Raw genomic sequence first — 23,253 nt, forward strand, 5'->3', positions numbered from 1 at the left:
ACAGCTCTTCTCAGCTTTTAAGCGTTTTAAAAAAGGTATACAAAATCGATTGTTATTTGTTTTATTTTAAAGCAAAGAGGTTCTCTGTTTTCAAGCAAATAAGTGTTGGCAGTATATTACTCTTGGTAGGCCCTGTTTGTTAGGATAGAAAACAGTTTCATTATTTATAATTTCCAACATAATAAATGTCAGTTAAAAAGGTTAAGCGCACGAGCGATCCGGACTAGACCTTATACTCTTAACCCTATTCAGGATGCGTGCTGTAGCGTCAAGCTGGCGTTGAATACTTATAACTTCCCAAATAAAAAAATCAAACACCACCAAACTTGGTGAATTTTCCTAAAATTTATTTGGTAACAACTTTATACAATAATTGTTTGTTTACGTGGCTTGCTGTTGTCATAGAAACAATATCTTGACTGCCCAATTTTTCTCATCTCATAACTTTTACAATTTTACATCATTTGGTTCTTATTTATTGCCTTTAATAAGTTTTCAACCAATTTGGAGGATTTTCTGCGGTTTCCGAGATATTGGGAAACGCTGATGTCAGATCTAAGATGGAGTCTGTGAAGAGCAAATGATTGAATTATCACGTGATATAACGTCACCAGTCCACTTTGTGGAGCTCAAAGGAAACCGTTTTGGACATGCTATATACCATCCGAGTTTCACTGCTGAAGCCTCAATGGCTTTAAAGTTACGAAAGGGGGAGGGAACACAAAGTGACCCCTCAGATTCAGTTCGAGAACCGGTTTGCCTTCATACAGTGAACCAGAGCAGTGTTGGGTTAAGAAAAATATTTGGACCCCTTGATTTAATGTCATCTAGACCGTGGATTCACTGAGGGATCCAGGAATTTTTGATGGAAGAGGGTGGGGGGGGGGGGGGGGATCCAAACTTTGATTCAAAAACACTGTTGGAATTTTTTTGCGGCAAATTACTTATCCCCCAGACCTCTGAGTCCCCCTCCCTCTTCCCCCGCTCGCGGTTACACGTTATAATCAATTTAACACCAGTTTCATAGCCCCCTCCCGTGTACATGAATTCTTCTAGTAAAGGATGCACCCTTGGAACATCCTCCTCTTGTGCTTGGTAATAAAGGTTGTACAGATGTCGTCAATATCAACGTTAAGGTCATGATGCAAGAGCACGAGTGCAAGTACCGTCAACCACTCCTCAGACATCCTGTTTCTGAGATGTGACTTGATTCTTCGAAAGCTGGAGAATGAACGCTCAGCTTTGGCAGAACTAGCATGGAGTGTATACCCAATTATAAGTAAAACTCGTATGTTTGGATATTTGTCCTCGTCAGCATGTTTTGCACACTCGATAAGATTTCCCGGTGGGTGGTGGTAAATTTGGTGTGCACTATTTTCAAAAGTTTTCCCATTACTTTAACTCAAAACGAAGTGCGGACGGTGTTGGTAAGTCCTGTTGCCAAACCTGTAGCTTTTCTGCTAAATTACGAAGGCTGTCATGCTTCACCAAGGCAGACGAACCAATCCAAGGCAAAGATTTCGGCTCCAGCCTTGCTGTGTTCAGTAAATCTTGAATTCATTTCTTCCAACAAATGATCTATGGTATGGCAACATTAACACGATAATGCGATTCTGGGTTTGTATTGTTTTTAAGTGCGTGCCTCCCAGTCAGTGATTCTTGGCGCTGAGACTCTAGCAGCAATCTTGTCAGCCAGTCTAGAGGAGTCTTCAAACCATTCATGGCATTCCTCTTCTGTTTGACCTCACCCTGTGAACTGCTTTAATAGTGTCGTCAATGATAGAATAAGCTTGGAAGACATCCTGGTCTTTCTGTTGTAGCTTGGCTGCAATGGGTATGAGTGTTTCTTGGCTATTCTTTATAATTAAAAAGGTGAAAATGAATCGGAAGGTCTTCAGATTTACCAAAAGGCCTTGTGCTTTGATTCTAGTCTCTCAGTCCCATGTGAACGATATGGAGGAATATAGTGCTTTGCGAGTAGACGCGAGCAGACCACCAAAGGGTACACTCTCCCCCCCCCCCCCCCCCCGCCAAAAAAAAAAATAATAAATTTTTGTATGTTCTTGGAATTTAGTTTAATGGCAAAATGATTTTAAAAAATCAAGCAATTGAAGACTGATATGCTCTGCTGTTGGTGCAATAATTTTATTTTTAGGTCTCAAACAAATCATAAAACCCTCCCATGGATCCGCCGACACTGGGACTGTGCGCACGGCGGGTTCTGGCTGCAATCTACCGGGTGCCAAATTATTAAACATCTACATGAAATCCCCTTGCTGTTCTCGTTTAATAGTGAACTTTGATTGTGATTTGTTTAGGTTTTTCATCCAGCCGACAGAGTTTGTGTATTCAACTAGCTGCAATATATCTCGTAATGCTCAGTGCCAAAGTATCCATTGTTATTTCCTTGCATGACATCGATGAACCATTCCCCTATGCATTTTACAACCAAAGTTAGAAACGTTACGTGACGTCTTACATTGGGAATTACGAAAAATACGATACACATCACGTCAAGAACGTGCGACAAAGAATCAATCTGTTGGAAGCAAATAGTTAGTAGAAAAGCCGTATGTCAACCTTAGTAATTATTACCACTCGCTTGGTGATTTCCAGATCGCTTTCAAGTACCATCAGCAAGCTTGTAGTATCACCAAAGAATTTGAAAGCAAAGGTTCGGAAGGAACGTCATACATGAACCGTGGTATTGCTTACCATCGCCTCGGCGAATTCGAGAAGGCTATCGAGTTTTATCAGCAAGCTCTTATAATCAGTAAAGAATTGGGGAACAAGGATTTAGAAGGAAGCATTTATGGGAACCTCGGTAGTGCTTACGGCTCTCTTAGTGATTTCAATACAGCTATCAAGTTCTATCAGCAAGCTCTTAGTATCATGAAAGAAGTTGGGAACAAAGATTTAGAAGGAACCGTATATATGAACCTCGGTAAAGCTTACCGCTCTCTTAGTGATTTCAAGACAGCTATCAAGTTCTATCAGCAAGCTCTTAGTATCATGAAAGAAGTTGGGAACAAAGATTTAGAAGGAACCGTATATATGAACCTCGGTGAAGCTTACCGCTCTCTTAGTGATTTCAAGACAGCTATCAAGTTCAATCAGCAAGCTCTCAGTATCATGACAGAAGTTGGGAACAAAGATTCAGAAGGAAGCGTACATGTGAACCTCGGTAATGCTTACTACTCTCTTGGCGATTTCAAGACAGCTATCAAGTTCCATCAGCAAGCTCTTAGTATCACGAAAGAAGTTGGGAACAAAGATTCAGAAGGAACCGTATATATGAACCTTGGTAATGCTTACCGCTCTCTTAGTGATTTCAAGACAGCTCTCAAGTTCCATCAGCAAGCTCTTAGTATCAAAAAAGAAGTTGGGAACAAAGATTCAGAAGGATGCGTATATCTGAGCCTCGGTAATGCTTACAACTCTCTTGGTGATTTCAAGACAGCTATCAAGTTCCATCAGCAAGCTCTTAGTATCATGAAAGAAGTTGGGAACAAAGATTCAGAAGGAACCGTATATATAAACCTTGGTAATGCTTACCGCTCTCTTAGTGATTTCAAGACAGCTATCAAGTTCTATCAGCAAGCTCTTAGTATCAAAAAAGAAGTTGGGAACAAAGATTCAGAAGGATGCGTATATCTGGGCCTCGGTAATGCTTACAACTCTCTTGGTGATTTCAAGACAGCTATCAAGTTCCATCAGCAAGCTCTTAGTATCAAAAAAGAAGTTGGGAACAAAGATTCAGAAGGACGCGTATATATAAACCTCGGTACTGCTTACAAGTCTCTTGGTGATTTGAAGACAGCTATCAAGTTCTATCAGCAAGGTCTTATTATCATGAAAGAAGTTGGGAGCAAAGATTCAGAAGGAACCGTATATATGAACCTTGGTAATGCTTACCGCTCTCTTGGTGATTTCAAGACAGCTATCAAGTTCCATCAGCAAGCTCTTAGTATCAAAAAAGAAGTTGGGAACAAAGATTCAGAAGGACGCGTATATATGAGCCTCGGTAATGCTTACAAGTCTCTTGGTGATTTCAAGACAGCTATCAAGTTCCATCAGCAAGCTCTTAGCGTCATGAAAGAAGTTGGGAACAAAGATTCAGAAGGACAGGTATATACGAACCTCGGTAGTGCTTACAACTCTCTTGGTGATTTCAAGACAGCTATCAAGTTCCATCAGCAAGCTCTTAGTATCATGAAAGAAGTTGGGAGCAACGACGGAGAGGGAACTGCATATAGTGCGCTTGGTGGTGATTACCTCTCTGAAGGGGATTATGAGAAAGCTACCAAGTGTTATCAGCGAGCTCTTGATATCGCCAAAGAAGTTGGGAACAAGCTCTCCGAGGGACTTCTACATATTTCGCTTGGTTCTGTTTATATCTCTCTTGGTAACCTTACGGCAAGTTTGGAGTTCTATCAGCAAGGTCTTGGGATCGTTAAAGAAGTTGGTAGCAAAGATTTAGAAGGATACGCTTATGGGAGCATTGGAACTGTTTATTTCCGGCGTAGAGATTTCAATACAGCTATCGAGTACCATCGGAAAGCTCTAAGTATCGCTAAAGAAACTGGAGACAAAATGCTCGAAGCAATGGCATATGAGTGTCTTGGTGATGATCATCACTTTCTCGACGATGTTTGTACAGCTGAGGATTTTTATAAATATAGTGTACGATTATTTGATGAACTTAGGGGTCTTCTTCAATCGAATGACAGATGGAAAATCGACTTCCGGAACCAATACAAGTGTTCCTACATCAACCTATGGCTTGTTCAGTTACAACAGAACAAGACAATGGAGGCGCTTTTTACAGCTGAACGTGGACGTGCACAGGCTCTGATGGATCTTATGGAATCACAGTACGGCGTAAAATCAGTTCATCCAGTGTCTGCTGACAAGACGAGTATAATCTCTTCCATTCCAAGCTACCTTCCATCGCAAACGATATTTTTTGCTGAAGCCTCCAGTTTACTCAACTTCTGGGTGCTGCAAAAAGGAAGTCTTTGCCAGAGCATACTAGAGAAAATCAGTGATAGTTTGGAGTCTCTGACTCACAAAACATACAAACAGATTGGAGTCTTTAAAAAAGTCATGTGTGAGAATCGCTCCTTGGATGGGCCAGCAGATGAAGAATCTGAAGAGGTTCCTTATCGAAATCGCGATGAAAAATCAAAGGCATCTGCAGAAGGCGAAGGCGATGCTTTAAAGGCGTTGTCCGATGTGGTCCTGGGACCGATTTCACATCTGCTACAAAGCGATGAAGTTATCATTGTTCCTGAAGGTCCACTATTTTTGGTTCCCTATGCTGCACTTCTGGACCAACATTCTAGGTACTTGTCTGAAACTCTCACAATTCGACTGGTTCCTACACTGACAAGTTTGAAGCTAATGACAGAGTGCCCTGAGGGGTACCACAGTACGTCTGGTGCACTGCTTGTTGGTGATCCATTGATGGAAGGTATCCTTTACAGAGGAAGTAGAATCCTGCAGCTACCGGCTGCCAAAGAGGAGGTGGAAATGATCGGTGCTATTCTGAACATCAAACCTCTGACTGGAAAAGAGGCAACAAAAGCTGAAGTGTTGAGCAGGCTAAACTCAGTGGCCTTGGTACACATTGCAGCCCATGGCCGTGCGGAAACTGGTGAAATTTTCTTGTCTCCTAATCCAACGGTGGCCAAGAAAAAACTCAAACAGGAAGACTTCCTTTTGACTATGGCTGATGTGTTAAATGCCAAACTGCGAGCAAGATTGGTTGTCCTAAGCTGCTGCCATAGTGGCCGAGGGAAGATTAAGGCCGAGGGTGTGGTGGGTCTTGCGCGTGCTTTTTTGGGTGCCGGTGCTCGTTCTGTCCTTGCATCACTGTGGGCCATTAGTGACGAAGCTACTATGCAGTTTATGAGATACTTCTACGAGCATTTGGCGGAAGGACAACGTGCCAGTAAGGCTCTCCAGCAGACCATGAAACAAATGCGGGAATCTTACAACTTCAGTGATATTAAATACTGGGCTCCGTTTGTGCTGATCGGTGATGACGTAAGATTGAGTTTTGGCCACTTGAGGTAAGTTGTTTGGGCTTAATTTTAAAAGCCATCCTTTAATATTTATTGATTTGAAAACCTCTCAACTCTATCAGCCAAGGTCCCCAGATTCGAAGCGTAAAGCTGAGCGGCTTTCATTGCGTAAATGGGTACATCTTTAAGTTTCGTCTGCGAATTCTAAAGTTTGGTAGCCTGGCGACTGTTTTTCATTAATGAATATTTGGTTTTATCAACCAAGTAAATAAGGTAATTTTGTCACGGTAAAAAGATTCGAGTGCTGACATTTCGAGCAAAGAGCTAACACTCGAAACGTCAGCACTCATATCTCACTTTATGGTGGCCAAATTACGTCTTCAGCTCTGTTAATAAAACCAAATATTTGTCCCCACTCCCGAGTGACGATCCCTATACCAGGGCAGTGGTAGGCCCTGGCCATGAGCGGAACACGAAAGCCACTGCGTTACATTGTCCATGCAAGTGGTGGCCACATGTGACGTTTTTAACTACATCTCCATAAACTCGTTGTGGGAGCTGTTGGCTGAGAATTGCAAAATCATCTTCTGCAATGCGTATGGAGAAGTAGCCGGAGTCCGTATAACAGGGCCACTTGTGGCACGTGTGTGTGTCGTGAGAAGGGAAAAGCAGCTCTCCGTGGCTGCCACCTTGGTATTATTCAGTGCTGTGAGCATTCTTGAGGTTCTAACAATACCCCGAAATCGAATTCGAAGCCAGTGTGGTGTCCTTATTGCTGTCTAAAGGTTGCCTTCATCAGAAAGTGGTTTTTTTTTTGTAGTTGTTGTGAACGGATGATCATACATGTGTTATTTTCTTTCTTGTTTCAGTAATGTTTCAGATCACGGAGATAGAACTTTCGACGATGGTAAGTTGCAGTAATGGGGACTTTTCTTCCGTTATCTGTCATACAAGGGAATAAAACAGTGTTAATTACTGCAGTCCGAGTCACCATCATAAAAGGATTCAGCCAAACCTGTCGGACCAACCCTTATAAACGGCCACTTTTCAATAATTGAAAAATCAACCCCCCCCCCCCCCCCCCTTACCACCCACCTCGTCCTCCACCCACACATACACAATCACGCAAAGTTGAATCCTCACGCAGCGACCATGAACACTTTGGGTTCTGATGATTTGAAAATCTCTCTAGTTTTTAGTTTTGATAAGTGACCACTTAATACATGGTCTGATCTCAGCATGGGGAAAAATATAATAACGAGTAGTCGTTTAATTCCAATCATGATGACAGTGAATTTTTCTCTCACACTAGAACGTTTTGTTTTTTTTCACAAGAGTATGTTTGTTGTCGACTGAGCAACTCAGATTTGTGGGAACTCTTAAGTATGCACTGAAGTGTGGGGGTCGGCTTTATGCAAACGGGGCCCTGAACAGAACACCTCCCACAAACAACCTCCTAGGTATATTATTTTGGGTTATATATTCCCCGGGGGTGGGGGGCGGGGTACTGAGTGGAGTTTTGAATAGCTTTAGATGGAGATGTGCCACTGAGACTTTGAAACCTTTATCCTATACCAAACAATATTCTAGATCAGACACAAAAAATCCCCCTAATGCTAGACTTGAGTCTTAGTTTTTATTCCCGCGACCTTTTTTCAAACCAAATTTTTCGCATTGGCATCCTATTCTAGAACAAAACTCTCCGACTTCTCTACCCTTTCCCAGAACTAACTGCTTCAACAATATATCTTTGGCAGCAGCATATACCTATATAGCATAAAAGTTATGGGAGTAGCCCCCTCCCCCGTGGGCTATACCACAAGTTGCAGTGGTACTTGGTAATTTGGGTTTATTGAATACTGTGATTACACATGTCAACATTTAATCATACGATGTCTGTTAAGTTCCAGAACAGCCAGGCAAAACACTCTGATAATCCAAAGGATACTGCAGGAAATATTCCTAGCGTTGGATGATAATGTAGATGAAAGATACAAAGATCCGGCCGCAGTTATTGCATTGTAAAACGTAATATTTTGTTACCCGGCCAACAAACCTCGTTAAAGAGTTGTTGTGTAGTATATTTTTGGCCATGTTCAGTATTTTCAGAGATAGTAAATTACAGACGGCAAGGCTGTTCCTTACAGCAGAAAAAAAGGACGAAAACAAAGAATTTGGATGTATAAACGGAAAAATATTTGTACAAAAATTGCCCGAAATTTCGGTTTGAAAAACAAACCATGTAAATGTCTGCTAATGACTTTTGTATGCTTTCTACTTAATGACTATGAATCAAAAGAAAAATGGAAAAAAATTAAAATCTCATAAGTAAAACTAGCATAAGGCAATATTTCTGGAGCTATGTTTTCATAAATCCAGGTATACATGAATATGAATATATGAAACATATATTTCAACTGCAGGTGAAAGATTGAATAGAGCAAGACCCTCGTAGTTACTTAAGCAACTTAGCGGCTTTCAGTGAGGGTCTTCATATTCATTTATTCATCCTCCACGGGTATATTACAAACTCACATGCAATATATGTTATCAGCTCCCAGTTGGCTTGCTAGCTCAGTTGGTAGTTCACTGTCAACTTTCTGAGTTGCGTAAATAACTTCAATGGCCTTTTTTCTATTTTATAATTTTATAATATAGTCAAACACAGGATAAAATACCGATTATCCAAAGGAAACATCTGGTCAATCCAAATAGGAAATGGCGTTTCCGCAAAGCAATCAGATTGCGCCCCAAATCGGCAAAATCCTGCTGCTCGAATAGTTAATGTACATACGAAGTAGTTGAGCAATAATTGTAAGTTTAACTCGATCGGTGAAAGTTATGTAAATGTACTTGTATTGTCTTTTTTTCAAAGGTATGGTTGCTTTTGTACTGTTGTTTAATACTTGCATTAATCGAGGCCTGAGCTGAAAATTTGTTGCTATAGAGCAGTTTTGATTCTTTGTTAATCTGGCTTTAGTAACTTGACATTAGGCCTCTTATGCTGTGGAAACCACAGACCAAAGCAAAGGGTGGTGGAGAAAAAAAATCATAATTTCATGCTAGCTCGAGACTCGTCTTAGCCTTGCAAAAGTCGCCGCTCGTCAGTTTTCAGTTTGAAAAAAGACCGTTCGCCAGCCTTTGCCTTTTACATATTACGCTGAAAAATGTAAAGTATTGTAACACCATGAAATATTCAAAATAAACAAGTTCAGTTAACAAACGCGTTTGTCAGTGGTTATATGTTCCTCAGTGAAGAAGAAAAAGATGAGCAAGTTAAAGCAAAATCTAACAGTACAATAACCGACCAGTAGCACGAAATTTTGCAAGTGTCATTTTGTGAATTCGGGTGATGATTGGTGGATAGCAGGACAAAATTGTAGTGAATTTAGACTATAGTGAAACCGGTGATGAGCGGAAGCCTTCGGAACCCTTGCTAGTGTTAATACACTTGATCAGAATCATACATTATAGTTAATTATTAACCTATTTACATGTCCTCGTTTATTATGCCCACATCTTCGAGGATGGGTACATTTTAGTTCAAAACTCGACACCAGCTGTAACAGTCTATAGCAAAATACGGTACACAGACAGTAGTAATACACACTTTTGAAATTAGCTTTGCAGACCTTTTTTTTCGGAAGGGGAGTTGGCATCAAGAAACATCCTCACATCTAACGTTTCGGTATGAAATGGCCTGATGCTGGAGGCTCAGAGCCAATACTAGCCTTACGGATGTTCCTCACATTGCTCAAACTTAGTCGTTAGTTGGTGGTGTCGTTTATTTCTTCACATATACAACTCTCTATAAAGACTGTGTGGGAGACTCGACCAAAATCTGCTAAATGAAGAAACGTATTCACATAGAGAATGATAAACGAAGCGTGAGTTATAATTAGCAGGGAGTTTCTCCACGACGAAAAGCCCTGAATGATTTGCCACTTCTACTCTCTACTTGTGCGTACTGGCTCCTGCTTCTACCAAAATTTGTTCATACATCCGTTGTTGCCCATCCCTGAAAATATCATAAAAGAAGTAAATCAGTTAAATTCCTATGGAAAGATAAGGTTGAAGTGAATAGTTATGAACAAAGCGATTGGCTCGTCCTGGGCACTGGGCTCTAAAGAGATCTGCTAGTACTCAGGCCCACCACAGCAATTAATTATATAGTACAAATATAAAATATTCTTTACGTTGCTGATGTATATAAACATATATTTAGTCCAGAAATCAGTTTCAGCCATTTATTTCAAATTCAGGCGGTAAATTAATGTTTTCTACTCAGCCAGGAGAATCTCCTGGAGTTGTCCCCAATGCTTTAGTTTGCAGCTGTAGTTTAGTTATTTGTAAGGTTAGACGGAGGAACTTAAACATGGTATAATAAAATGTTATTTTCACGTTCAAAGTATTTAAAATTATGTAATTTTGTCGAAATTCCCTCCCATTTAATAGCCCCACGCAAATTTGTGTGTAAATCCGCGCGGGCTTATGACGTGAAGGGTGGCGCATTTTTTTCTAAAAATAGACTTTTTGGTACAACACATGGGGACGCGTGGACCCCACGCTTGTGGTCTCCATCCCTGATTATGGCTCCTGGCGACGCTCCTGGCATAAATAAATGGTAAGAGATTGTCGCAGAGTATGCATGCGTACGGTTGACCAACAGGTTCTCGCGTGGATAACGCGCGGGATGCGTGTAATTACCCATCAATCTTTGTAACCGGTTCGTTTTGCTCACTGCACACGTGAACGAAGGTGAGTAAACTAGCGCAGCAATTTTCGCGTTTATATTCTCTCTGTCAGCTTTCGTTTAGTAGTTTTGCATATGCAGGTAAGCTTAAATTACCTAGTTTATCTTTTAGTTTGGTTCACAAGTCGCTTCACAGTAGTTGAGCTAATAGAACTGCACAAGAATCTAACGGAGCTGAAGGCAGCCAAAGCGAACCGGTGAGCGTAAATTTGAGTCTCATTTAAGCTTGCTAAGCAATCGTTTTCTCTCTTTTTGACATAAAAGTTTTTAAAGTTTTCTCTATGACTGGTTATTAATAGCTGCGAGCTATAAATAACGAAAATTACAGAAGGATCTGCTGATGTTAATCTTGGGGCGACCCTAAAAGCTGGAACGGTGGAATGACGGAACAACGGAACGGCAGAGTGGCGGAAAATCACCCCAAATCCTAAAAGACGGAATGGCGGAAAATCACCCCAAACCCTAAAAGACGGAACAGTGGAAAGTATATATAATTATATGATAATTGAAAAATTTATAACGCACAAGTATCTATCTAAATATAATTAAATGCGCCCCAAGTAAACTATAAAATTTATAGTAGACACATCCCGTCAAAGGATAAAATTTGCAACAGAAATTCGCCCAAATGCTAAAAGCCACAGATTTGGGGTGACTTTTGCGGTTTCAATAAGTCCTATCCTGATTAAAATTACATCATTTCATGCAGAATATGCAGTCAAAATACAGGTGAAAAGCATACAGATGTAGAAAAGCGTCAATTAAAATTTTCTATTGTGGTTGATTGCTATGGCAATAGATGAGAAATAACTGCAGTCCACTGGATGCACATCTTCTGAGTTACAATGTCTCTAACAAACTGAACAGCCACCAACATGATATTATAAGCAAAAATGATTGTGGTTATTCATTTCCACGGAAGTTATATTTATGAGAAAACAAAGAAGCTCGCAAAAAGAGGGATGGGAGAACTTAATTTAGATATCACTCTCACTTGCGCGCAAGACCAGAAGATTGTGTCACTTTATTCAACTGTATTATGTGAATGATACACGAAAATCAGTGCTCAGCAGTTGAAATCTAAAGGAGAACAGTTTCTCTTGCAACAACAATATGAAACTAGTACAATTAAACCTATCCACAACGGCCACCTTGGGGACAGAGGAAAGTGGCCGTTGTGGAGAGGTGGCCGTTATGGGGAGGTAGGGATCTAATATGACACCTTTTATTCGGGGAGTACAACATGTTTATTGTGCCAAGTTCACGCTTAATGTAGCCTATAATGGTAATCCAATCTTAAATAATATATATAGATAAAGTACACAACAAAATGTAAATAATGTTTTGAATCAAACTGTTAACAAGACGAAACGAGCAAGATTCATAACATTCGCTATAAGTATTGTAGACAATTTATGCTTACTGGAGCATATGAATGGAACACAATTTTTAAATTATATTTTATTATATATAGTTCCCACTGTTTGCCATTCTGTCTTTTAGGATTTGGGTTCATTTTCCAGGGCACGAAATTAACTTTTTTCTTAAGGAGACATTTGGCTCCTAAATATTCCAAAGTGGTCGCCAAGTCCAAAAAGTTAGTAGCCATTCTTTTCCGAAACGAAAACAAAAAATATTGAAAATGCGTTATCATGGATGACAATATCAAATCGTAAACTTTCCTAGCATTAGGAATGCCTGGACGGTTTTGTTGATGTCTAAAGAATAGCAAACGACAATTCTGGTCACAGTAGAAAATGAACATCACCAACATTTCATCACATGGTAAGTTTTTTTTTTAATTCAGTTTGGAAGTTATTCAAAATTCACAGTTCAAAATGAGCTCAACAGCCACGAGCAAACGCAAGACTCATTTTTGTCTCATCGCCCACCAAAACCAACGAAACAACATTGAAAAGACAGTTTCCATCACCAGAAGAAATTGTGGCTCAGCTATTTCTTGTCGTAAAGGAATATCCTCTAGCACCATGGACATTGCCAATTTGTCTTTCGGTAATCCCACGTGGCCATGGAGCGGCAAGGTGCGAAAAAACTTCTTCTTGTCGGCATATTTTTCTTCCACGACCCGTGCGAATTCCAAAACCTCATCCTCGGTCCCGGTTGTACGCGCACCAATATTTGAAATAAATTTTCCCGACCCTCGTCGACGCTCATTTTAAATTTAAATCACTCGGTTACATGAATATTAATGAAAGTCCGAGCAACGGATCCGCTATCTTGGATTTTCAGAGGTCTCATGTGGTCATGTTCTGAGCCCGCAATATGTACTGTTAGCAAAAGGGACATTTGAATGCACAATATACAACATAGCGTCTAAATTATCCAAGATGGCGGATGTTGACGGAGAGTTCGTGACGGTTTTGCTACAAATAAACCTCGCCATTCGCACCGATTTTTTTTTTGAGCTTTATTTTACTGCACGATACATAATAGTAGGATAAAACAAAGGGCTCTGGTCGCCAATGTGGCGACTAACTTTTGAATCTTGGTCGCCAACACGGAAAACTTAGGCGCATTGGCGACTGTATCAGGCGCAATTTTGTGCCCTGTTTTCTACCATTCCGTTGTTCCGTCATTCTGTCATTCTGTCGTTCCAGCCTTTAGGGTCACCCTTGATCTTGTAACCAGAAACATCGAGCTTTTTGGCCAGTGGTTGCTCATCAGGAGAAACTCTGGGAAATAAAAAAAACAACACTTTTTATAGCATTTACACGGTATGAGATGCCATTCTTGGGTCGATGTAAGCATCAACTTTGATTTGAATGGCTCATTATCTGTTTGAGTTTGAGATTGTTGATTGAATAAAATCATGACTTTTTAGTAGTTAGTTATTGATCAATTTTATTAGCTGTTAATGATATAACAGCAGTGTGACAGATACCGGAAATTCTCGGGATTGTTACAAGCATGGATTACAAACCTTGTCGTCAGGGCTCGTTGTATTCTGGTTACGTACTGTCAGTAAGTTGTTTTCATCAAGAAAACAGAAAGGCAAACAGACACAAAGCTTTCCTAAATGAAGACTTTAAGTAAAAATTGACAAAGTGTAGTTCCAGAAAATCTCCATGCTCTCGCCACGGAAGGGATTTGCCTTATGACCCCCCTCCCCTCTGGAAATACCGAAATTGGCCCTCAAAATCTATCCCCCCACCCCCTCCGGAATTTCCAAAATTTTCCATCTCAGATTAAAGTAACAAAAAAAAATAAGCAATTATGTTCACTAAGATACCAAAGTTTGTGAGCTTTCATGTGTTGTTGAATTATCTGTTGAATTTCTTTTACTACAGGCACATTTACAAATAATTCTGTTACCAGGTCACATCAGCCTGTGGAGATATAATAATTATTATTGTTATCAGCGATGTAATCACCACTTCCTGCTATATTTTCCCATAAAAAAATTCAACACTTGAAGAAATAACAAATAGATTTCAGGATCACAGTTGCCTTTCAACACCGTTAAGATGCGGTGGACCAAATTTGCATATGTGTTTACGCTAAAGTTGCGCGTCTCCGATTTCATTTCATCTTTCTTTGGTTTTCAGTGAACTCGCTGTTTCCAGAGCCGTTAACTATCCATTTGGTATCTGTCCGTCGTTTGATGGATTATAATTTTGATCTTGTGCATCAAAATCATTAATTAATTGCTTCGAACGCTTTTGGTAAGCTTAATGCAAAATACAACTCAGTGTGTGGGACACAAGCTCTAGATAAATCTCAAAACGCAAAACCTTTAGAAACAGCAAAACACCTTCGTAAGGAATAGTGGGGGCGATCCGCTCGACTAAAAATTCCTAGAAATTCCGGTACAAAATCAAATGGAACGGAAATTTTCGAAAAGTTCTTTACGCAAATTTTGGGGATTTCATTTCGATCAGGCACCCGGCGCAACTCGGCGCTACACTACTCCAGGGGTGATCGACGTTGTTTACAAATGCACTGTGTTTCTCTTAGTTCACCTCAGATGCTTTAGAATTCTTTCTACTTGGCTGTTTGCGTTGATAATAAAGAAAACATTGCCCCTGCCATTGATCAGTCGCAGAGTGAGTCAAAAACAAAGACGAACAGCTTGAGAAAAAACAAACAAAGTGGGTCTCGGAATCTCGTATTTTGAAATTTGAGTTTCGAAAAGTCTAGCCTAAATAAACTGTCATAAAACAACAACGAAACCACAGGTAGCCCAAGCTCGAAATATGAGCGCTAGTTATGCAACGGTTGAAAAATTAGGGCAATTTAGCGATATATAGAGAGAGAGAGCGATGGAACTAAAACTCACTGGAATCACGCTAAATGGCCCTAAAAACCACATAGGAGGCAAGAAATACACAAGAGAAGTAAAATGGGTGATTTTTATTTAAAAATTCGTTGATATTTTTAGCCTCTAAAATAAACCGTTTTTCTCCCATACAAATCCTTATATTTTTCAACCGTTGCGTAACTAGCGCTCATATTTCGAGCTTGGGCTACCTGTCACGAAACAAAAATTAATTTGTGAAAAACGGCTCAACATTGCAATCGCTACTATGAAACATTAAGGCTTGGTTAATTCTCAAGTTATTGTCTTATTGTCTAATTGGATTCTAGATCACACCCTCTCGCGCTCAATTTTTGAATCACTGCGTCTCGGTCTCGGATTTTAAAATTCTATACCCCCTCTGGAAATATATCCCTTTGGTCATCCCCCTTCCAACTGGAAAATTAGGCAAATTGACCCCCCCCCCCCCCCCCCCAGAAAATCCAATCCCTTCCACGGGGGAGGTATGGATATTTTCTGGAACTACACAATCAAACCTTTTATTTTTTATGAAGTGGATTCCCAGTAACATTTAGGCATCAGTTCGACAACTTCCGCAGTGCAGATATTATGCTTTAAGCTTAAGCTTGACCTTTTTCTCTCCGCATCGCGAAAAACAATCTGGTCAGGAAAAACCTAATTTCTTCACCGTAAACTGTCCAATTTCTACCATTTAAACTGTCGAGTACTTCTTGGAACGTATTCTTTTGATTTACCAATTCAAAAGGGCTAATTTTCTTTCTGAAAATTGACATAGTTGAGTCTAAAACATGTAAACAATATGGCCGCTGAAATTCCAACCCAGAGCAAGAAATCATGGTTATGTAATATCAGACTAGTATCTAGAAAGAGTCCGTCCCCTCCCTCCTGACACACACAGATAATGAATTCTGATTGGGCTGTTCTTGTTGAAGACAATGACAACAACAGAGGTTAAAAATATCCTCTCTAGGAGAGAACAGGGTAGATTAATTTATTCATTGGAATTTGGGTCACCAATTAATTTATTCATTGAGATTTGTGACTATAATGAAGGGAAAAAAAGGTACCCAACCAAATTTTCAACATGGTCTGCTTTTAGGGCATCCCACGTAAAAAAATAAAATTTTTTGGATTAATGGCTGTTTCGTGGCAAAAATCTTGCAATAAAAAATTTCAGCACCTTTGAGTCTCCTGACAACCAACCACTGGCCAAGAGCGTGAGGACTCTTGGTACAAGATTGTCATGGTATGCTGTATGACCAACAATCTTGCACCCAGAATCCTCAGGTTCTTTGGCCAGCAGTTGGTTGCCAGGAGAGACGGGGAAACTGGACTCTTACGTATACTGCGGTAAAGCAATGCAAGCTGTTATGAGGCAGCCAATTCTGTTTGAATTTCCCAGAGTCTCTCCTGCCAACCAACCTCTGGCCAAAGAGCCTGAGGATTCTGCGCATGAGATTGACTTACAGAAACATTTACTATGTTTCATTAAATAAAACCTAAACAAAAACAGACAAAAAGCTTTTCTAAATGAAAGTTTTATTCAGATAAGCCTTATGTTTACACTTGAGAAGCACAATTGACCACATCTGTTATGCTCATAATTGGTGTTCAAATTTGGCTTAACCTTCCTGGTCGAATGGCGGAGAGGAACGGGAGAAGTAGCATGAGTCATGACGATTGCAAACTTACTGACTGGTGGAGCAGATTGATGCGAGAATGCAACTGAAATACTATCCTATGGATAACTATTAATTAAGAGCGACTCTCCCTTAGAACCTCATATATTATCATATGCTGATTTTGCTTTCCAAAAACAACCAGAAGACAATTTAAATGTCATTATTTCTCAGGCATGGTGTAATTCCTCATATACCATGGCCGCTAAGCCAATCAAATCCCTGGAGTTGCATTATACAATGACACAGTTTTTAATAGTACATAATAGTGCCTAAGTTACACTAATTAAATTGAAGCACTCATGACTAAAATCAATACAAGTCATGTGATTATCATATGTACATTGGTTTGTCCCTATGATGTTTTTATATTGTCAGGTCTAGGTTTTAAATGAATGTTAATGGTCTGCACAATATTATGTCCTTTGTTGATTTTTTGTTCTCTAATCCCAAGAGATTAGTACACAAGCATGCAAATTTAAACCAATCGTGGCCTGTGGAATAGATGATGGATTTTCCTGCGCACGTAACTGGTTTAATTTTTAACAGCCCATTTTTCGATGTTGCTTGGATTTGTCCAAACTTTTGCATGTGAACTGCAATTCAATTGAAAACCATTGTCCAGTATTTGTTCACGCCGATTTGTGTTTCGCATTAATGCCATTGAGAAATTTTACCATCTTGTAAAGATATATCGGTAACATTATAGACACTGGATGACCAAGAGGACAATGCACTGAGTATTAAATACTTGTATTCAATATACACTCGTTGTCTTTCAAACATGGCACACGAAAGCGGTCTTTTTTGCGGGAGCAACGAAAAGAATGCTGTCACGCTTTTATTTGATTCTGTTACAAACTACCACGTGCGTGACAGGAATGTCAGAAATGTAAACAGTTACATTCTCCAAGAGAAAATGTGTCCATTTCCTGGCGTAAAATGCAGCTTTGTCCCGTTTGTCGACATATCACTCTTGATAACGCATTCCAAAAAACTAGCATTCCACACAATTAACAGGAAGACATGTAGCCATTTCAACGATTAACAACGATTAACGGCAGTTCTATTAAAAGGTACTGACTATCTATTCTTTTCACGAGCAGTCGGTGTTAACCGTTGAAAATCTATGTTAATCGTACTTTTATTGAATCATTGCCTTGAAATTGTAAAGTTAATCGTTACATACCGAATTTCAAGCCTGGCAAACCACAACTAAGGCTTGCAAAACAGTACCTTGCACATGGCGGGATTTGTCTCTGATGCTCCCGCGGGATTTGATAATCGAATTGAAGAATTCGCCACGGCACAGTCATCACTACCAAGGAGGGATTCTTTGGACAACATTTCGACCAGTTCCTTTGAACTGCATTCATCAATTTCATAACTTTTCAAAAGATCCATAGATGTCGTGCGTTTACAAACTTCACCAAACAAAAGCGAAACCAACTAGCCAGTACAATACGCAAGTTGTTTATCCCGACTGCCTTGATCTATTTTGGGCTTGTTACATTAACCCGCAAAAGCAAACCATGATATCATCACAAAATATGTTACTTATAGAAACAACAACTGGTGCGACTAAACACGGCTCGTGGACAGTGGAAACTTTTAGGCTACCGATAATTTGGAAAACGAGTCTGACGTGGACGAAACCTATAAAAAAATTTGCCTTCCAAGCGCGTTCACTTGTACACAAGCAAACTACCAAATCCCCTTCCCCCTCCCCCTGACTCAATGTTGTCTTTTGGGTCACGAACAGTCTCCTGGCAAGCATCATTTGCCACATCAACATTGCATAAGGGGGAGGGGGGAGGGAGAAGTAACTGTGTAGAATTACGAAGGGAGAAACAGTAAGTGAGTGGTTTTTTGGCTGTCTGTGTTTGGTTGTCATTGCATAGGGGGAGGGGGTGGGAGGGAGAAGTAAGCAAGTGGTTTTTGTTCTGTTCGAGTTTGGTTTTCTCAAGGCGTTTTGTCCACGATTGTAAAACCGCGAAATGTTTTCAAAACCAGGGAGAGCCAAAATTCGGACAAATCCGAGCGAAATCGAAAGCTGGGCTAAAATTCGACATAAGGCGGTTATGCTCTCAGACCTTCATTTGTGACCAGCTTTGTGCAACATTCTTTCCTTGCATGACAATGCAGCATCAAAACAAACATGCAATAGCAGTATTTTTGTATTTATATTAAGGAAAGAATTCCTTGAATCAAATGCAGTCATTTTACAGACACATTATATGTGAATTGGCGATATCAATCCTCCAAAACTTTTGCATACAAAGGGAAGCTTTTGGAGCAAGTTGAACAGAGCCTAATGTCTTCTCATGTGGTGATTATCGTTTGCAACAGTTGGGGCTAGCCAACAGAAAATACAATGAACAATGCAAATTAAATTCTTATCAGCTAATGTTTGTTTCATGTGCTTTGCTTTGTAGGAAGCATTGTATGTGATGCTGAAAGGAGCTCTTCAGACGGATCGGTTGAAAGCCATTGAAAGCACCATGCTGGAGAACAAGTTTGTTGAAGGTAATTTTATTTGATACTAATGTTAGTTCAATGGAGTTGAGAAAGGAAATGGAACATAGGAATTAGAGGGTTGCAAAGAAATTACAGGAAAAAGAAATTTAAAATTGACTTCAAGAATATCTATTTTTCAATTGTGCATTAATGAATTTTTCACACTCAAAGGCAATGTTAACCCATTGACCCCAGTGAGGTATTTTTTTTAACATTAACAAGCAGACATTTTATTTCATTTAGATGCTTTCCTCTAGTCATTATTTTGTCAAATGATAGCCAAATTGTCAAAAACATAATTTGTCACATGAAACATGAAGTTTTCTTCAAAAATTACTTTGTTTTTCAATAACTTGACAGTTTGTCTGGGATGTGCACACAGCAAAATTTTGAGATTGTCATAGTTTATTAAACAAAGCGAGGGGGGGGGAGTAGACTTGGACAGGCTCTTTTTGAAAATCTTTTTTTTACCTATTAATCTTCTCTTCTCTTTTTGCTTGGATTCTTTCTTTTGTGGTTTGATGAGCTTTCAGTCACCTTTTTTTACACCTGTAAAAGTTTCCACTTAAATGTTGAAGAACTTGTTCTAATTTTCTTGAAACAAAAAGTGTTAATGGCTGGGAATGACTCATTTTTCTTCAATTTTTTGAGAAACATATTCAAGGTTCATTACAGTATGTGTGTCCATTACCAGATTCTTTTTTTTTCCATGCTCATTTAGGCCCCAGTTGGGGGAGGGACCCCCATATAAAAGTGGCTGAGGTCTGGGTGATGATTGCAAGGTCTTTTAGGGGTTAAAATTCGTGATTTGGTACCCCTTAGGGGGCTGAAATCTAAAATGACTTGTGTTAGAGGTACATGTATGGTGGTACCTTTTAGGGTATAGAGCTAATAAAAGAATATGAGAGGAAGTAAATGTCAGTCAACTGATTTGGTACCTCTATTGGGGTAAAAAAAATTGTTCAGACCACACCCACAAAACAGAATTCTGGTTCCTTTTTGGGGTTCTTTCCAAAATTTCCGACGATCACCCTCGTCACCTTTATATGGGAGCTTCCCCCACCCCCCTGGGATTTAGGCATGATATCCGGTCTCCCTCCTACATGTAAAGGTCTGTATCAGTGATGAAGTCAAAGCAGTGCAAGAGCCATCTGTCTCCTGAGGCAGACTTTGGCCATTGTAGGAGTCAATGGGATTATCATTGTCCAGTTAACACTACTGTAATTACTTTGTAGCCTAAAAGCAAATTATGTTTCAAAGTGGCACCACTTGTTCCCCTGTGAAATGACATTTGACATGGCTTTGACCTCAAACATTCCCTTATTAATATGGCATCACATAATTTCATTTTTCACACCTCACTGAAGGAATCAATTTGTTTCTATGCATCCTTCAACTTAGCTCAAAGAGCAGTGCATCATAACTTAAGTGACAGTTAACTTGTTTGTGAAAAGGATGGGATGGGGCCTGATGGAATGTGGTAGCAGTGTGATTGACTCGCCCGTGAAGATCACTAAATTTCAGCATTCAAGACTATTTCCCTTTAAACCTAAACTCAAGCACAAGTGCTTATACAACAACCTTAGTTAACCAGGCATTTGATTGACTTGTACATAAGTGATAAATATTTTTAAAATCCCTGGCTTAAATAATTATTCTCTTTCTCTTGTCAACTTTCTAGGTACATGTGTTAATTATTTATCAAGATCAAAACAGATGGTATTTGTAGCCAGATTGTACGTCAAGGTGATAAACTTCCCTCTGGAATCGATTACAATCTGATCAGTTACGGAGGATCGTGACGTCTCTTTGACAGACAGTCACTGGTCCTGGCCATTGTATCAGCCCTTATCTTCATCTCACTCTATTGGTTGGAAACATCTCTTTTCAAGGTGAACTTCCTGTAAGCCCAAGCTAGTAAAGGAGTATCTTAGACCAGTAGGCAATACATGTGAGATTCCAAAATGGCTCAATAATGTAGTGCAGACCTAATCTACCATACAGAAAAAGATGGCGGCTGTACATTTTACCTCTATGCCTTGCAAACCTAACACAGCCATTAAGAATATAGAAAACCTTCTTTTTTTTGCGAACTTCATTCCTGTGCTAACAACATTGTTTATGCAAGATTTGAAGTTTGTAGAACGTTTCCGTGCATTTTTATAAGCATTTTTGGTAAGAATTAAGGGTTAGTGTACCAGTTGCCATCTTTTTGGATATGGTGGATTGCAGCACCTTCACACTACAAACTTAAGTTTGCAAACTTTGTTTTATTAAAGATTGGTCAATGTGAATGTTTCAAAAAATGTCGATACAGAAACAGAATTTTAAAAAAAATTTAAAAAGTCATGTAGTCCCTATATTTTTACCAACCTTTTCAGACTTTCTGAAGTTGGAAAATTTGTATTTTAGAAACAAGCAATTGTTACATGTACAGTTGCACAGTTTACTTTAAACATCCGAGTGAAGGATTTGGAAAGAATTGGTATTAAACTCGGGAGATTGTGGAGATTTGTAGTGTGAAAGTACAGGGTTGCCTAGCCTCTAGAGTTTGCCGTCAGTTTCCAGCACTTATACTTAAATAATGGATCAATACTTCCACTCTTTACGAGTTGATACTGACAAAAATATTACGCTATCAAAATGTTCAAAAAATGCATAATTATACGTGAACAAGTTATAGTTGTTTTCTTGATTTGTAGGTTACCACAGCAACAATATAACCAGTTACACCTGGCCCTAAATTTTGCTTTAATTGATTATAACTTGGAAATGAGGATGCTGCTCCCCAAATGTTCTTGATGAAGGATTGCAATCAGCATGTAAAGATGGAACTTTTTGCAAAGTTTTTAAAAAAACTTTGGAGGGGTTCATACTCATCTTGTGTGGTTCCAGAAAATATCCATACCCCCACCATGGAGGGAACTGTAAATTCCAAAGGAATAGAATGACAAAGGCTAAGGAAATTCCGGGGGGGGGGGGGGGGGGGTTGACGGTTAGATTAGTTTCAGAGGGTCAACTTCACAGTCACGTCAGACTAATTGTAATTTAATTAATTTAGCAACTTCATAGATCTTTCTTGAAGATATTACTTGTTTGTTTGACTGTTTTAAAGAACATGTTTCCTTCTCTGAAAAGACTGTCAGCAAAGTAGGCAAAATTGAAACAAGGAAAATAATTGTATTATTTTATTGAAAAGGAGTATTTATATAGTCAGTCCCGGGTAGTCTGAAATATATTTGCTGGCGAGCGTTAGCGAGACAGCACACTATTCTTGTCAATAGGGGAAAAAATCCAAAATTTTGTCGGATGTAAGACTCGAAGCTTGCGCAGTAGAGCATTATCCGGGATGGTTGAGGCGACAATCATGCGCAAATCACATGCCTGACATATAATCCGGGATGCACACCTCACTTTGCACTTGAGAATCGCACGCTGTCAGACGCTTTCGGTTACGAGGTGCAGTTGGCGTTTGCTTTTGTAATCATTCATCAATGTCACGAACGGAAAGATATCACTTTCCACGGGATTCATCATTGATCCTTTTCTTGACCTTGATGAATATTCACGAGCAAATGAAGACATCTAGCAAATAAAAATATTTAGAAATACTTACCTATTTGTTTTATGGCAAAGTCAACTGCGCCTCGAAACCGTCTGTGCGTAAGATCGTGGTAAAATTTTCCCGTGGAAAGTGATCTCAATTCTCAAGCGGTGGATGTATAAAAGCAGCCAAACACAAATTGATCTCTTTCCGTTCGTGACCTTGATGAATGATTACAGAAGCAAATAAAGACAGCAAATAGAAAAAGTACCGTGGAGGCTAATAATTGAAAATCTGCGAACCACTCAACTGTGAAATCAAAGGACTCGTTGTACTTTCACACGAGTTCTTCGCCCGTGTAGCCCAATCATTCAAAATCTGTGGAGTTTGTGCAGGATAATTCGACCGTTGAGTCATGCTCTTTCGGTCCGTAAGTG

The 23,253-nt window shown here is 39.6% G+C and overlaps 2 protein-coding genes and 2 long non-coding RNA genes across 5 annotated transcripts in view; 3 read left to right on the top strand and 1 right to left on the bottom strand.

Moving 5' to 3' along the window:
* The window catches only part of LOC146464224 (uncharacterized), a 50,309-nt gene extending 47,173 nt beyond the window's left edge, over positions 1 to 3,136 (top strand). The window contains exons 11-12 of the mRNA XM_085130034.1: positions 2,617 to 2,944; positions 3,087 to 3,136. Of these exons, the coding sequence (XP_084986160.1) occupies positions 2,617 to 2,944; positions 3,087 to 3,136 (378 nt within the window). The remainder of the gene's footprint in view (positions 1 to 2,616; positions 2,945 to 3,086) is intronic.
* The window catches only part of LOC146464221 (uncharacterized), a 119,911-nt gene that overhangs the window by 81,864 nt on the left and 14,794 nt on the right, over positions 1 to 23,253 (bottom strand). The gene's annotated exons all lie outside the window — the stretch shown is intronic.
* Positions 4,203 to 9,243, top strand: LOC146464230 (tetratricopeptide repeat protein 28-like). 2 transcript variants are annotated; one of them, XM_085130047.1, is made up of 3 exons: positions 4,203 to 6,074; positions 6,896 to 6,933; positions 7,931 to 9,243. In XM_085130047.1, exons 1-3 carry the CDS (start codon positions 4,213 to 4,215, stop codon positions 7,957 to 7,959), a joined length of 1,929 nt encoding a protein of 642 aa, XP_084986173.1. In that variant the 5' UTR covers positions 4,203 to 4,212; the 3' UTR covers positions 7,960 to 9,243. The 2 variants fall into 2 exon arrangements, with proteins under 2 accessions (XP_084986173.1, XP_084986174.1); XM_085130048.1 differs by having other exon boundaries at positions 7,937 to 7,981.
* Positions 11,228 to 22,099, top strand: LOC146464231 (uncharacterized). Its single transcript, XR_014868562.1, has 3 exons — positions 11,228 to 11,263; positions 19,195 to 19,281; positions 20,954 to 22,099. It is a non-coding gene; the product is annotated as an uncharacterized LOC146464231 (long non-coding RNA).

This window comes from Pavona decussata, unplaced genomic scaffold (assembly GCF_977016875.1).
Source record: "Pavona decussata unplaced genomic scaffold, jaPavDecu1.1 SCAFFOLD_167, whole genome shotgun sequence".
In the NCBI taxonomy this organism is placed as follows: domain Eukaryota; kingdom Metazoa; phylum Cnidaria; class Anthozoa; order Scleractinia; family Agariciidae; genus Pavona; species Pavona decussata.

What these genes read in the sequence shown, in the direction of transcription:
- LOC146464230 (XM_085130047.1), top strand. Translation starts at nt 4,213, where the DNA reads ATGAAAGAAGTTGGGAGCAACGACGGAGAGGGAACTGCATATAGTGCG. An exon ending in TTGAGTTTTGGCCACTTGAG is followed by an intron (nt 6,075 to 6,895) that starts GTAAGTTGTTTG and finishes TTCTTGTTTCAG; the next exon opens with TAATGTTTCAGATCACGGAG. An exon ending in AGATAGAACTTTCGACGATG is followed by an intron (nt 6,934 to 7,930) that starts GTAAGTTGCAGT and finishes ATGTCTGTTAAG; the next exon opens with TTCCAGAACAGCCAGGCAAA.